This window comes from Odontesthes bonariensis, chromosome 3 (assembly GCF_027942865.1).
Source record: "Odontesthes bonariensis isolate fOdoBon6 chromosome 3, fOdoBon6.hap1, whole genome shotgun sequence".
Classification (NCBI taxonomy): domain Eukaryota; kingdom Metazoa; phylum Chordata; class Actinopteri; order Atheriniformes; family Atherinopsidae; genus Odontesthes; species Odontesthes bonariensis.
Window position 1 is genome coordinate 22242446 of NC_134508.1, and position 16356 is coordinate 22258801.

The 16356-nt window shown below is 41.3% G+C and overlaps 2 protein-coding genes across 3 annotated transcripts; both read right to left on the bottom strand.

Moving 5' to 3' along the window:
* Positions 1-477: 477 nt before the first annotated feature.
* LOC142377165 (tripartite motif-containing protein 16-like protein) lies at positions 478-6352 on the bottom strand. 2 transcript variants are annotated; one of them, XM_075461000.1, is made up of 7 exons: positions 5808-6352; positions 4228-4323; positions 3909-4142; positions 3658-3829; positions 3484-3570; positions 1989-2060; positions 478-1886 (listed from the first exon to the last, which is right to left on the bottom strand). In XM_075461000.1, exons 1-7 carry the CDS (start codon positions 6270-6272, stop codon positions 1339-1341), a joined length of 1674 nt encoding a protein of 557 aa, XP_075317115.1. In that variant the 5' UTR covers positions 6273-6352; the 3' UTR covers positions 478-1338. The 2 variants fall into 2 exon arrangements, with proteins under 2 accessions (XP_075317115.1, XP_075317114.1); XM_075460999.1 differs by having other exon boundaries at positions 3484-3573.
* A 511-nt stretch (positions 6353-6863) lies between these two features.
* On the bottom strand, positions 6864-15872 carry strip1 (striatin interacting protein 1). Its single transcript, XM_075461001.1, has 20 exons — positions 15740-15872; positions 14038-14107; positions 13871-13945; positions 13633-13767; positions 13369-13489; positions 13011-13186; positions 12794-12921; positions 12515-12697; positions 11944-12164; positions 11744-11809; positions 11600-11663; positions 11446-11517; positions 11218-11292; positions 9858-9955; positions 9484-9610; positions 9289-9389; positions 9107-9173; positions 8920-9024; positions 8638-8842; positions 6864-8131 (listed from the first exon to the last, which is right to left on the bottom strand). The coding sequence occupies exons 1-20, from the start codon at positions 15848-15850 to the stop codon at positions 7884-7886; spliced, it is 2448 nt and encodes an 815-aa protein (XP_075317116.1). The 5' UTR covers positions 15851-15872; the 3' UTR covers positions 6864-7883.
* Positions 15873-16356: the final 484 nt, after the last annotated feature.

The window sequence follows — 16356 nt, forward strand, 5'->3', positions numbered from 1 at the left end:
TTTACCCTACTGTCTGCCTGATAGAGAGCTGTTTCATTGAAGACCATTAAAGAGACATGGATACCAGATACATTACAAGCTAGCATTTACCTCAAAGCATAATTGTGTAAAAGTACATCCAGCCTAATGTGTCCCATAATGTCCCAAATTCAAAGCAGATTTTAGGGAAGTGTTTGCCCTAAGAAACTGAGAAAAGTTTAACTTAAGGCAGTGTATGAGCATATTAAACAATGTGTATACTTCATGTAGTTACTGGTACTGAACTTGCTTACATCTTATGTTCTGTTTATCTTTGCTCTTTATATAAACGTCTGATGCCAAATTCAATCAAATGAAATAATAATTGCATATGTTATAGTTGCTTTATGCCATGATTAGTCGAGGCTGTTTGCCTCAAATATTTGATAGTTTTTACAAACTAAGACAAACAAACCAAAAAAGTACAAATGTAGATGTACTTCATATTTAATATGCAGCAGTAACTTTATGATTTGAGCAGAAACGCTGACTGAAGCAGAATTAATCCCTTGAATCAAGACAGTTCAAATACATTTTGACAATGCAATGTGTTGTTAAGGAATTTTTCAAGACAGTTCAAACCGATATTCTACCAGCACGGTGTTCCATACACCCACAGAGATCACTGAGGCAATCCTTCTGTGGTCCTGAGGAGTACATGACACAACAACACAAAACTAATAAACACAGAGAACACAGCAGCAGTCAGTCACATTCACGCTGATTTAACACGCAGTGTTCTGGTTTGCACCTCAGGACCTACCATAGAATCCAGTGGAACCCCCAGTTCACCTTAGCTCTGGGTATTGACATATCATCTCCTCGTCCAATAAGTCTAAAAGACATAAATGTTGCTCTATTCGACATTCGCCTATTTTCCGGCGGTATAATGTCAGGATTTGGGAGGAAGGGAGGACACGGATGCAGACTTTCCAAAAACAAGGGTTTAGTTTATTAAACAAAAACAAAGTGTCAACATAAAACGCGGCAGAGCCGGAGAAAAACGTAGCTATAAACAAAACAAAAAGAACATGGCATGGAATAAATACTTAACTTTCAAAAAACGTGGAAATCATGGGACGCAGGAATCTTGGCATGGGTTTACAAACTTGACATTCAACAAAGATCCGGCAAACTGACAGGGGAGGCAGGAAACTAAATAGGGAGTGAGAGTGATTGGAGAGTGAGTGCAGCTGAGGGAAAAAACACAGGTGAAGTGAGTGAACTAATAAACTGAGTGCAGGGAAACTAAGGCAAAACTAAACATGGACCGAAAACAAAAGCATAACCTAAACGTCACTGTAAACAGAAACAGTTGCTTCACAGTCTGTGCTGTTTCACATCACAGATCCTGATGCAACATTTCTCTCCGAGCCAGAAGCCTGGATACAGCGGCTCTGTGAATTTGGCTTCTACCTTGTAAAGAAATTTCATACTGTCCAACACCTCATAAAAAGACAGTGTTCCCTCTTTGAATTTAAGGTAAACTCCGATCCTGTGATGGCACGGGAGTGTTGTGAGCTGGACGCTGTTAGCCATGTGGCTCACAGAGTACGTTCTAGAGCGATCCAGGCTCCAAGACTTTTCGTTTCCCCCAAAGGCGGACCTTTTAGTGCAGGATTTTCTGTCTAGTCCTCTGTAGGCGAGGGCTATCTCAGCCTTATCCCCTTTCACTTCGATTTCATAGTAGCATCGCTCGGCCTGCAGTCCCTCCCTGCACAGCACCTGCCGTCGATGGATGAACCTTTGTGGATAACGAATGGCTGGAATTTTACATGTCTGTGGGCTCAGTATCACCTCTTTCTCTCCTTCAGAAATGTTCAGGTCCTGGTGAGCCGTTTGGGGGTCCAGAGATAGTTCACATGCATCTGGGACAAAGAAGAAGATACATTAGCACTTTTGGAGTAATGGTTGCTGTTGAATGTGTGAAGTGCGGCCATAGAGAGCGGTGGGTCTGAGGACAAACTCACATTGCAGAAACTCTTCTCTGGTTTGAGGCTCCTCTACCCATTTAGTCAGAATCCTGTTACCTCCAGAGAGACCTTTGAGACAAAGTCAGATCATTTTTGATGGGAATTCAGCATGAATTTTGATAAAGAAATCGATAAAGAACCGAATCGTTAAGCAGAATCGAAAATGGAATTGGACACGTGAAAATCTTATCAATTCCCATCCCTACAAATGAGTCTGCAGGTAAAAAGAATTTGACTTAAGGAGCTGTTGCTCCTGGCTGATTGGTAGAGAACATGGTCACTATCAGAGAGCTGTCAGTGGAAACAATTAACAGGATTACGAAGCTTCCATAAAAATGAATTTCCATAATCATAAACGATATGGGGGTTGATGTCAGGTCAAGGACCGGAGAAGATGGCAGTTATTACCTCTACGGTGGACGTGGAAAGTTTGACCACTTTTCTCATTCCACCAATCAAAAGGAGGTTTAGTGATGCTGGGGTATCTTTTTTTAGGATGATAATGTAATTTGAGGGTTCAAACTTTTCTTCAGGAGGGGCATGTCAACACAATGACACTGGTGAAGCATTAAGTTTTTCATTGATGAAGTCCCCGAAGGATTCTCGCGGTTGTAAAAGCCTGAGGAGGTGCAACACAGTACTGACTGTGACTTCTTTGGTTTATGAGTCTTTTTTTGTTTTAGTCTATATAATCTGGGGGGGCAAAGCCTGAATGCAACTGATTTGTGTAATAAATTTCTTTTATCTATATTTTGTTGACATTTTACTAAATGAAAAATCTGAATCGACATTGTAGTTTGTGGGATTTGTTATGTTTATGGGTTTCCCTCTATTCTTGTCTTCACCCCTAGATGTCCTCAGTTGTCTTGTTGTTTCCTCTTCCATGGTTCTCCTGTCTTGTTCTGCTTTTTGTTCAGTTTAGAATTTAATAGTAGATCATTGTAGATTTAGTAGTAGATAATAGTAGTATTAATAATAGTAGTTTAGAATTTAATGTAGACTTTCTTTTGCCTCCAGTCAGTCAGCATTTGGGTCCACCACAGATTCCAACAGTCATGCCTTTCTGCCAAAAAGTGAGCTTAGAAAATATAAGAAAAGATGAGCTGTAGTGGATGAGATGGAACACAAGACTGTGACCCCGTATTTTTTACTTTTATTTTTTATTTCTTGCTGGTGAGATTTAGATAATAAAACTTAAGAGTTTTATTTTGAAAAAAAGATTAAAAAACACGTAGACCCTCTCCTTATTGAAAAGCTAAAGCAAGCCTAAAAAACACATCCTTTTGGTGTCCAGCGGGTCTCGTTACCCTCTCTCCATCATGAAAATCTATATTTTTCTTATTCATCCACCACAAATCTACTCTCTATGGATTCTATCCCTTTTTATACAATCTGACTCTCTGGGAGAAAGGTATAAAGACAAGTTTCTTTCTCTGAATGGGAAATTCAGCCCATTGAAGCTGATTTTACAAAAACAGTTTCAGATACAAACCAAGGAAGTTTGGTACACTGGCTTCACATATTCGCTGCACGTCATCCTCATCCGTCTCTCCATCTGATCCTTCCTGCTCTTCCCTGTCTGCTTTAAAAAAAAACAAGAACACAGACATTTTGTTTTAAACTGTGATAGGAGACGGGGTTTCCACGTGTCACCAAAGATACATACCAGCGGAGGAGATTGAAGCAAATTCTTTGTCACAGAACTCCTCCAGTTGCCTCCCGAGCTGTTCGACTGCTCTCTTTGTAACCTCGAAGGGGAGGAGTGGATCCTCTGAACCCTTAGGGAAAGGCTGCGATGAAAGATCTTCATCGCAGCGGCGTCGCACACGGGGCCATTCCTGTGAGAGGAGACTGGATGTAGTCGTAGAGAGACTCTCTCGTACACAGGTAAAGTTTTAAGTGATGTGAATGCATTACCTGCAGGAAATGCACACTGCTTTCACTTTGTGCCAAACAGTCCAACTGAGCATCCCTCTTCTTCATCTCCTCCATTTTCCTCTCGAGGGTCTGCTGTGAGATGTAAACCTGAGCTGCAGCCGCCTCCGCCTGAGCTCCTATCAGCTCCCTCGTGGACATGAAATGTTTCTGAAGGCGGTCAATGACTTCGACTAGAATGCTTTCACAGTAGTCCTCTGTTTTTATGGCCTCCTCCTATTTCACACAGAGGTTAGTAGGATCAGCGAATCTTTGGACCGGGAGATGCACAAAACACTCACACTCAAACAATAAAACTCACCTGAATCTGCTCAACCATCTTCCCCATGTTCTCCCACTTCCTCTCTTGCTCCTGCAGAATCTGCCGTAGTTTGGTCTGCCTCTTCCTAAGCTCCTCCTTAAATGGATTTTAAGTAAGCAAACACATTGTGTTTCAAGAATTGCGAAATTGGAGTTAAAGCAGCTCTCACGTAACATTCTCGTTTTTGCCTACTAAAGTGTCACTTTGCATTTGCTTGGAGGAAAGATCAGTGTTTTCCTTTTTGTGGGCTCAGTCTGTCTTTAGTAGATTTGAAACATACATCAAACAGGGCGACACAGAAAAGGTGAATTTTTAACAATTGCTCAGGAAAAACAGAGAACCATGAAAACGAGGACTTCGATGTTTCCGTGCTCAGCACACGGTACAATAAATCTGTTATCTTTTAACCAGTGCCGACGTTACAAACTTTACAAATCAAACTCCTTTTCAATCCAAGTACAAATCCATACCATTTGTACAGTAACATATTGGATCTCTCTTATCTCATCTGATTCTGAGGTCAATAAAATATTTCTATTCATAAATATTTTACATTTGAGGATCTAAAAAAGCACCCCCAAGGGAGGATTTGTACCTTTTGTAAAGTCCTAATGTTGATGTAAATACTTGCTGAAAAACAAGCTGATCCTGGTCCTGGCATCAAATGGCAGAGCTGATAGAGACATGGTGCACATTTGTTTAACCAAATTCCAATGCAATAGTCACCTGAGAATATTCAAAGGGTTCCTCTGTTTGAGAAAAACTACTTAGTAAGTAAAGGCTACATCATTAGATACATCTAAAAAACAAATAATAAATTATATATGTTTTTGTTCTGTTATATTTCTTTCATTAAACATAAAGTACGTTTTCTTTTTAATAATTTAAAGGAAAACCACTCCAGTAACAGCAGTATCAACAGGCTAACTATCCAGTCTAACATTCAAGGTGATCAACTATACATCCGTCTATTATCATCTGTCTGATAAGTTGTACGCAGCAGCAACACATGCTTCCTTAACAACACATCTCTGCATTGTAAATCCATTTACAATAGATTTACAGCCGCGCCTTTGTTTTGACTTTTGTTGTTTTGAAAAATAAACCAAGTTTGATTTTCACCCCTGAAGTCCGCATCCGTGTCCTGCCAAACCCCTTATTGACAATTTTCAGTGTTTATTCCATTTGAATCATTCTTTTGTTAGCAAACTGGCTCAGGAAGTAAATTCAAAAGTACCATAAGTGATGAACGATGATTCCCCAGAGGAGATCCGCATGAAATGTAAAACTGAACTAAAAAGCTTGTCTGTGTCGTCTTATTTAGAGGCCACAATGTTTTCATTAACAGTAGTCGCTCTGAATCTGATAGTTATTCTGTTTCTGAGGGTGAAGCTGTCAGATTACATAAAGTTATAACTGGATTTGAACTCCAACAGTTGCCGGTCTACAACCAAACAGGTTTGCAGTTAGTGAAATCACCCTCCTGGGGTAGTAACTTATAAATAAGTTACTAAGTAACTAATAATAAGTTACTAATAAGTAACTTATAAAGAAATTTCTGTGTTTCTTTTTTTACGTACCTGCCTTCTCCTCTGTTCCTCCTTCACCAATCCAATTCTGTGCCCTCTGTGCTCAGCTGAAGCACAAAGAGCACAAATGATCTGTTCATCCGTGCAGCAGTAAACATCCAGTGGTCTCTTGTGACGCCAGCACAACGGGCTCCCAGATGTTCCCGTGCTGGTCCGAGGTCTCTCCGGCTCCTCCAGGGACCCCGCTAAATGCTGCTCTCCTCTTTTCCTCTTCTCCCTTCCCTCCGTTTCTTTTATCCCTTCAGCTAGAGCTGTGTTCTTGATCAAACGAGGCCTGGAGGGAAACTTCTGTCCACATTCGGGGCAGCTGCAGTACACCTTGTCCCGATCCCAGCAGTCCTGGATGCACCCCAGGCAGAGGCTGTGTCCACATGGGATGGTTGCTGGATTCCTGAGAAGCTCGCCGCAGATTCGGCAGGAGAGGTTCTTCCTCGCAGGGATATGAAGCTCTGCCATGTTTGTGTGCGAAAGGCGCGCTTCCTTTTCTTTGGTTTCGTTTCCCGCACATCTGACTCAGAGGACTTTAGCGTCTGGTTTGTTGATCTCACAGTGGAAGTGGGTGTGACTTATACTTGAACCGATTTCAAAAAGTAAAGAGGGTGTGTGCGCGCGCTGTAATGTTTGAATTGAAAACTGACTCGTGCAACAGGCATTCTTCATCCTCTCCGAATCCCTTTCTCTGTTCAGAGCTTCTCTGTCGGGATGCTTTCGTTTCTTCAAAGTGTGACAAGTTAAATTAAATTAAATTAAAGACAAATTAAAAAAATAAATAAAATACATTTTTTTTTTTTTTTTTTCCCCTCAGCTTCAATTTGAAACTTTCAGGTCAATGCTGGAACAATTAGTCAGGGAATTTAAATGCAAACTTGAGACATTTTCTCAGAATTAAACGCAGCAGCACAGTGGTTAGTGCTGTTGGATGCACGTCTAAAACCAGATGAAGTCCTGCTGTATTCACGTTGATTTTCCACTTTAAAATGCTGTTAAGTTTGGGCTGAGTCCTGCATGCTGTGGAGAGATGTTTAAAACAATAAAAATTAGTCCAACTTGAATGACAGTATAACTTTATTACAGTATTCACATCCATGTAAAACAAAGACAAAAGCCATGATAAATAGGTTTCTACATTTACGTGTATTTTCATTTTCTTAACCTTTCCAATAAAAAGAAAAAAAAAGAAAAGAAATTAGACATGAAGATAAAGAAGAAAAAGGTTCTGTGACTGGAAATAAAAGCCAAGTTTTGCCCTTGAGGTCAAAACAGCTGTCTGGCGAGTGACCAAGTAAAGGAAACGAAGGAGCTGACGAGTCTGTTCTTATTGTGAGTAAAAATGTGTGTTCTCGTGTCCATTCTGCCTATAGGTCAGTAACGTCAGGATGACTTTCTCGATGGTCCCAGAGTAAAGGCAAGAAGTCAGTGTTGGAAGGAGACTGAACAACAATAAAGTCTGCGGTAAACAGGAGCTCATCACCTCTTCAGATCACAACTATCAAAAAGTAAAATACTCTCGCCAGTGATGACGGTTCATTGCTTTCCTCGTACTGAGAGGTGAAACCAAGGAATGGTATATCTATTACATGTAACTGGCTTGTGCCGAGTCCAGCCTCGTCTCAAGTGTTAATACATAAAATCTACTCAAAATAACTTTAAAATCCAAAAGTCGTGTAGTGCTTCCAGCTCATGTACAGACCCACTGTAGCAGGTAAGAGGCACACAGAGTAAATAATGTAAATCTAAGATTGGATACAAAATCGGGGGCAGTGGGATAATTCTGAGCGGCTCAATACAAAAGGATGATCTTTCTTTCTTTTTTCTGACCGACATCAATGTCGGTTCATCGCTAAAAGCCTTTGGTCGAAGCCTCGATCCACCTGTAAAACCACACCGATGCTCGGCAGTCAACACCTGTGTGACGTCTGACGGTGAAATCCATCCGTCAGAACGCGTAATGCTGCGTTCAGAGTTTGATCAGTGAGAACACGGCCAGTCGTTTCTCTGATCTCCTGATTGAAACTGTTTATCGAACGAAAAACAACAAAAAAACAAAAGGATGTCAATGGTTGACTCTCATTGGAGTAGCTCCTCCCAGGATATGGGCTTGGAGAAGACCTCCCGCTCCAGCCAAAGGTCATAGTTCATTTGGAAGTCCTCGGGCAGGTCCACTCGCTGTCCCAGAACACTCTGAAGGCAGTTGTCCACGGGCATGAAGTCGGGATTGCTGTGGGTCTTGTCGTAGCGCCGGCTGTTGAAACGTTCGATGTTGGCTCGCAGGGCGCACTCCTCGGCCTGGAAGTCCCACGGACGAGCATCTAGATCTGTTCCCAGAAACAAACAGTCAAGCTTAGCGCTTTTTGGTCTGAACACAGCAAACACAGCTCAACTGAAGCTTTACAATCTTACTCTTCACCAAAAGCAACTGCAAGTGTTCAGCGAATCAAGCATGATGACAAACAACTTCAGACAGCCACTGTAGAGGGCTCAGTACTGATCCACAGAGCCTGAAATACTGTGAACTTTTGATGCGAGTTTACAGCGAAATATAAGATGTAATCTGCGATCTTTAAACTGCAACACTCTGAAAGAGATCAGATTTCTCTGTCCTGTGTGGCAGAACTGGCCTTCATAAAAACTTTTTAAGATTACTAAAAACAACACTGCAAATGGAATAACATCAATACAGCAAACAACTCATATTACAAAACTCACAAGTCAGCCTGGTACTCCCTATTCTTAAAGCTTCAACCGAAGAAAATCAGAAAAATACTATTCTGCATTTGGGCCAGTTTGGTCCATTCAGAGCGGTGCCTCTGTGTCTGCTCACCGTTTCCATAAGCCCAGTCGTCGTTGAGGCGATGTCGGACTTTCTGGTAGATGGCAGACATGGTCTTCATGTTGCTCTTCCTCCACTGCCGCCCCAGGTATTTGGTCTGCACTTTGAGCAGTTTCAGGACGTACAGCTGCATCATGGCCTGCTTCACCTTCAGCGCCCTCTTCAGGATGGGAGCCGATTTAAACACGACCAGCATCTAGTGGAGGATTTAATCATTATAAAGGCATCCGCGAGTCACGCTGCCGTGTAAAGTCAGGTGTGAACTTCTCTCACCATTGTTCTGGAGTGCTTCCACTTAGTCAGCTTGTTCAGGATCCTCAGCAGGTTAATACACGAAAACAGATTCCTCCAGCAAAACTGATTGTTGTCTCCCGCTTCCTGTGAAACCGAAAGCATTGAAAGTTGGAAAACGTATAAGCCTCAGCTCCGAATCAGCGTTTCACAGCTACCAGAAACTCACCAAACTCTCAGCAGTTAACTCCGGAAGCTCGTGCACCACACAGTATGGGAAGTCGAGCACTGAAATGCTGTTCGAGAAACAAGATTGAGATAAAAAATAAAAGCAATTTAAGTAAAGTTCACCAAACTCACTGTTATAAAAGACATCTTATTTTCGTCTTTTTCAAATGACCCTGTAAGCACCTGTTCTTAGCCGTGATGTACGACATAATGTTCTGGTTGAAAAACTTCAGGATGAGTGGGATGCAGTTGGCAAACACCAGGTGCTGAGCCATGTACTCAAACTATAAAAACGGCACACAAAGACACACTTGGTTCAGTTAAAGGGGGGAGATTTTCCTCACGTCAAATGTTTTCAGATGCGTGTCGCGTACACACCTGGTAGATGTGGTTCAGTTTGAAGTGTTTTAGAAGCAGCAGCAGGATGGCAGAGATGGCTTTCACAATGATTTCTTTGTGCCGGTTGACGTCGACTCCCAGCTTCATGCTCTGCAGCACCGTGGTCCTGCAGAGTTCAACAGACGAGATCAGCGCCTCACAGCAAAGTCATTCAGCCAGCAGACTCAACTGTTCACATTTAATTAAAACCCCCTCGAAAGCCTGTAATCCTGCACCTCGACTTTAGAGTATTGGTTTCTTCTTTGTGGTAATTACAAACCTTCACTGTGAATGTGAATCCCTCCACTTAAAACATTGTTACCATTGTCGTGTTTTTAGTAAAGTTGAGGTGTTCTCCTGTTCGATCTACTCACGGCATTTCCTCCGGCAGAACGTCTGCCAGGATGTTGATGGAGTCCGTTTTGGCTTTGGATGTCGGAGCGGCAGCAAGCAGGATCTTCAGCAGCGCAATCTAGCATTCAGAGAAAGACACCAGTGTCTGAATGACAGAGAAATAAACACCAACTATAGACATATCTATTCACCTATTACGGGTTTGTATGTAATTTGACCGTGATACCAATTTTGAATATTGTAATATTCAGTCTTTCAGCTTTGTCATTTTAACTGCTTTGGTGTGATTTTTGGTGTGAGAGACCGTTTGGCCAGAAAGCTTGGATTAAAAAAAAAATATCCCACTAAAGCAGCGCTGGATAATTGTAAGTTATCTACACACATAGAAACCATACAGATAACAAAACAATTTGAATAGATATGGAGCAAAAATGACCAATGCAAGTTTTTCTTCATGCCATCCTTAATTTCCTCTTGGAAATCAGGCCGCATGAAAATTTTAGACAGCGAACTGTTCACTGGTGCCAGATGATTGGTGTTTGATTTCATATTTCAGCATCAATAAAACAGCGCGAGAGAAGTCATAATATACTGATAACCTTTGGCCTTGAGGGGTAAAATGTGATAGTCTGTCATGGCCAGAAAGACAGTTTCATTCCCCCATGTGATGTGATACAACTGAAACGCCTCACTTCACGACTGTTTACCTTTTGTCATCCAAAAAGATGTCTCAGCACCACATTGGTGTATGGGAGCAGCTACGTGACAACACGTTCGATGTTTAGAGTGTTTTTTTGTTTTCTCCCGTCTTGCAGGCTCTTTCTCACACACACGCCAATTCTGCTCTGTGAGCAGCTCAATGGCATATCAGTGGCTATCAACTTGCTGTAGCAAAGCGGTAAAATGTCAGCGATTTCACCTTAATGTCCGGTAATTTCATTTCAGCTCAGTGTTACCATCTGCTGCAATTTATCACTGAACAGCATGCAGCTCCTCCTCTACTCTGTTGCATCGTTATTGTGTGTGAGAGCAACAGAGAAGAGACAGACGTGACATTACTTAAAACAACTTCGCTACTGTAAATACAATTTAAAAACCCCACCAGTGTCTAGAAATTTCAATGAAAATGAAGACATAAAAAAGCAACTCCCAAACATCGTAAACTCTGATTAAAAAAAATAAATCTGAATCTGGCGACGGTGGCAGCCCAAATCGAGTGGAAGCATTAATCTAAAATAGATAGATAAGGCATATCAAAGTATAGAAAATCATTTTTAATGAAGCCTCAAACTGCATCATGAGTTCAATCAAGGCTGCCGTGTTCGACAGTAGCTAAATATAAAGTGTCCTAGAAGCTGTTGAGCCACAAACAACACTAACCATGTACTGAGGCAAACTGGGCAGAATTCCCTGATAGAGCAGTTCCGTGGCGCACATCTCCACGTCCTCTTCACCCTGATGACAAGAAAAACAGAAAAGCAAAAGATAAGCACTAAATAAGTTCACAAAAAAGGCTACGAACCTTCGAGGCCGATAGCAGAATGTCGCTCCAAACCTTTTCTTATTCAAATCAACCTATTCAAGTGAATGACTGTTGTTTCCACTTACACCAGACAGAGGGGTTTTCTGGTATTCCTCCTCCTTTGCAATCTGTATTTCTGCTATAGAGACGTACTTGTGCTGAAAAATAAGAAGGCAATCACTTAAATTAAAGGAGGACTAATAAATAAATGCAGACATTCAGAGCGGAATGTTGCAATACCTGCTTTAACGTCCTGATGCTCTCGTGAATCGGTCTGGGTAAACCAACCACTGTATCCGTATCACTGCACATATAGAGATGAAATATCCTCAGCGCACATGCACAAAGGCAGTTAAGATGCAGCCAACAAAAAAGCAAACCCACCTTCCAAGTGTGTAACCGATGAATTTACTTCTACTTGATTCCAGAAAATTTTCGATATCTTTTTCCCTGTTGGAACAAAGAAAGCAATGAGAAGTCAATCCATTGATCAAATTAGAATAAAAAGCTAATCAGTGAATATTTCAACTAACTCCGAAGTTATTACAAATCCAGTATCTCTGCCTAGTGAGAGTGAACTTTACCTGACTTTGGGAGCCCATGGCAGACCCTTGGGGAAGGACATCCTCTCCGAAGGAGGGTGAGGAATGGGTGGAGGCATCACCTCGTCTCTTTCTAGTGGGAAAGTCTCTGCCTCTAGAGAGTTGTCATTGTCGTCATTGTCGTCCTCATCCTCACGAGAGTCATCGGCCTTGTAGGGATCCTTCTCATTGAATGTGTCCAGGTTGTCCTGTTTGATCAGCGCCTGAGCAAGACACGAGGGAAGAGTTAAGATATTGTACACTTCGAAACTGTCTCAGGGTAATATGCAGAAAATCTAACGTTACACTGCTGAATGGCTTGACGAGTGGGGGAAACATGAGCCATTTGGATTTCAATATTTAAGTCAGACTGTGAGTGTTAAAGTAGCTTTTTTTGTTTGATAAGTAGTATAACGATATATATATATATATATAGTTGATTTATGTATAAATAAATCAATAAAACACCATTGTTAAGAGTCACCAGCTGACGAGAGTCTGCTCCACAGTCAGGACATGGAGGTTTTACTTGTTTGCTTTGTAAATGTGGACTACGAGCAGCAGCAATGACTACCTTGTGTTCACGCCGTGCCCGTTTTTGTTGCTGCTCTATGAGGTCGGACGCCGACGCAGGAGGAGACGCTGCCCTCATACTGCGAATGACTCGAATGCTGTCCTCCGGGAGAGGAGGAAGACCCAGTTCCTGACGCTTTCGAACCTTTATGCTCTGAAGCTGCTCAAACCCTCCGAGTGTGAACTGAAACAAAGAAGAGGGAAGGATTTTAGAACGAAATGCTTCTTTTTTTTTTTTATGTGTTAATAGACTCAAATCTTGCATATTCCCATCTCTCACCAGTATGCTCTTCCACAAAAGCAGCAGCACCTTCTTCATTGGGAAGTGAGGGGCGTGGCCGCTGCAGAACTTGGTAACCATACCAAAGAGCATGACAGAAATGGGCTCGTTGTTGAACAGAGGAGAGCCTGGATTAGAGCAGCAGAGTGGAATTAATTTCTTTATCAGATGTTGGACATATTCTTGATGTGACTGCAGTTGCTTTGATGAAACTTACCCAGCTCCGCTCTGAAGGTTTCCCTGGTGATCTTCCATTCAGGTCTGTCAGCTGGGTCATCCTGTCGGATCGTCTCCACCATCAAGTACATTATGTTAAGCAGCACCCTGAGATCTGTGCTGTCCGCGAGGGAGATGGCCGGTTTTCTGACCGCACTACTACAGGCAGCACTGTTACTGATAAACAGAAAGCAGATCACTACATTTTTAAGATGAATTTCAACTTGCAAAACAGCCTAAAATGTTTTCTTTTTGTCCTGACTGTGGTCCGAGAAAGCTAACGCTGACAGATTAGCAATTAGTAATATTCTGTAGTGAAAACTGTTTTCAAAATTCAGAGTTACTAATGAAGAACATACTCAATCTCCATGTTGAGCAGTTCCACCAGTGCAGAGAAAGTCCCCACATCGAGCAGCAGAAATATGTTGTATCTCATCCAGTGCTGCACCTCAGCCTCAGAGCTGCACTCTGCAAAGGTCCCTGGAGAAAAAAAAAAAAAAAAAAAAAAAAGAGATGAAACACTGAGAGATGTAGAGAGACAAACAAAAATATCCACCGTGATCACAGCCCCTGTAGCAAGATTTCATTCTATTCTAAATAAATTAAAAGTGGCGTGTACTGACCCTGAGCCATGTAGAGAATAGCTCTGGCAACTTTGAGTCTCTTCTCACGAGCAGTGACTTCCAGACTGTCCAGGAGGCGCATGGCGTGAGCTCTGTGCTGAGCACAATCCAGCTCTGTCCACTTCTTATCAGACACTGAGGCACGGCAGGAGTGGAGAGATTGTACTGTTACACACATATATTCTTCCTCTTCCTTCTACAGTTAATGTCAGTTTCAATGAGTTTAATAACTACTCACCATGAGCTCTGAATTCCTCCTCAAAGCACTTCCTATTGAGAGAAAATTCTGGTCCTTCGGTGTAGCTGTAAAGCTCTGGAACGTAAAATAACAAAAACAAACACTTGTATGTATAATTATACAAGTTCTAAAAGGATGATGGATTCAGAAATCTCAACCATACACACCTGACAGCTCCGCGGCCCACTTGTCTGTGTCAGAATATTCAAATTCAAGATCTGGATACTCAGACAGCCCCTGTGCACAACACATAACACAATACATGAATTAAACAGCTTTAAGATGGAAACACTATTGAGGCACCAAATGATCGACTGACTATTAGAATTGCATATTCATAACGTGGCTGACTTTATTTTCTATTCTTATTCTCAGTCAAGAAAATTGCAATCAGTGCATCTCTAAGAAAAATAGCTATTGAGAAACTGATTATATACACAACTGAATTTAAGACTTAAAACTTAAGACCCCTGCATTCAAAATTATCAGCCTAACTCTCTAAGAAACAGACCCAACTACTAATCATCTTCTGACAAATATTGTCCCTCGTGTTGTGAAACAAAACAATAAACAAGATCAGAAAACGTTTTTAAAAAGACGTGAAGCAAGTGTGACTCAAAGTGATGCTTTGGCTGAGAATATTTGCATTTTTACAAGTAGAAAATTAAATATTCAGTTCACTTACAATGCATCAAAAAGATTTGTAGAATGATGCAAAGAGCTTCCTAAATCATTTCACAAGCGCAGTGCAATTTTATGCTTCTATTTTAATTTATTTAAGAGGGAAATCATGTTTAAATCAGCCACAATAGTCTACCAGACTATTTTTGTACAGGAATCATTGGATGGCTACATAAAATAAGACACTTAATTATAGAATAATACACCAATAAGCCATGACAGGCTAAATGTAAATCAATGTTTATTTTACAACAATGCAAACTGCAGGGAAACCTTCGGTCCTAGCATCCATGTGGATATTACACAAAACCGCCCACCCCCTCATTGTACCCCAGCATGATAACGTCCCCTGCCACAAAAAAAAAACTGCTCATGGAAACAAACTCATCGACCAACGCTTTTGCTCAGCCTCAAAACTACCCTGATCCCAATCCAATCGAACATCTGTGAGATTAGACAGAAAAAGAGGATCCACAGAGACACCACCCACAGCTACCAGGACCAAAAGGATCCACAGTTAATGCCAAAAATACCTCAAGAGACAGTCTAAGCGCTGAGCTGTAATGGCTGCACGTGATTACACAATATTAGACGGATGGCTTCAATGTTCCTCCTTACTGATGCATAATCGATCACTTATGTATAACTCCTGCTTATCAAAGTTTCACCTTGCTGTTTGTTTTCAAAGTATAATTCAAACCATCACAGTGGGCACACCATAGAGATCATTTTCTTACGTAATGATCCATCAGTCGCACTCCATTTCTTTGTAAACAACATCAATAAGTGCCCATTATAGCGCATATGCACTAAAACTGCACTGTCGCGGCAGGTTGGTAGATCAGAAACAAGAAATGGACCTGATACATACCGTTTTTGAAAAGTAAGCCTGAGCTGACAGTACAGTCTGGCCTGTGACTGGCTAGCACCAGTTAGCTACTCCTGTTAAGCTACACTGATGTCCAACTCTATAAAAGTTGACTGATAACAACAAGTGAAACACAGATAGTTGTAATTGTAAGAAATCTATAGAGCTCAGGTTGTCCTGTTTCTTATCAATTCATGTTGGAAATACTAGTTCAGCTAAACTAACAGGGTTAGCTAACATCAGAGTAGCAACAGGGGAGGCCTCGTTTCTCTAATGTTATCTAGAAACACAAGAAGAAGTTAAAACTTTTAACCACGTACCTCTGAGTCTTTTCTTGAATTTCGAGAAAATTCGCCCCTGCTTTTGTTGGGTAGCATTGCTCTCTGTTTATTGTTTACAGGCAGCCCACTACAGTTCCCACCGACGTCCATAATCTTTGGGCGATATGTACTCTCGCGAGATCCAAGTCTGTTCGCGAGAGTCTGCCTCTGACATCAGTCTGGTTGAATCCACGACATTTTATCTCTGTGCGGATTTATGGTTTCAAGCTTCTATGAGAAGTTGCCACTGTGTTTCTATGGAGTCTCAGTGACTGAAGTAGTTCCAGCTTTCACTTCCATTAATAAAAAAAATTTTTTCAATATATTTGACAAATCTATTCTTATTTTACTTTTATATTCTTTTCATTTTAACAAAGTGTTTTGTGCATTTTTCTTTTTTTTAACAAATTAGTTCTTACTGTGCAGTATTTGAGGGGGCTTGGAGTCCAACAAGACCAAACTTGGAAACAGCCGACTCACAATCTGTTGCAAGAGTCTCAGCTTTTATTTGGAGCTTGATAAAGTTTATTACAGCTCCTTGCTGTGCGTCTGGCCTCTTTAACAGGCTGCGTACAATCTGATGCATACGTAGTAGCGCATGATGGATAAAAATATGC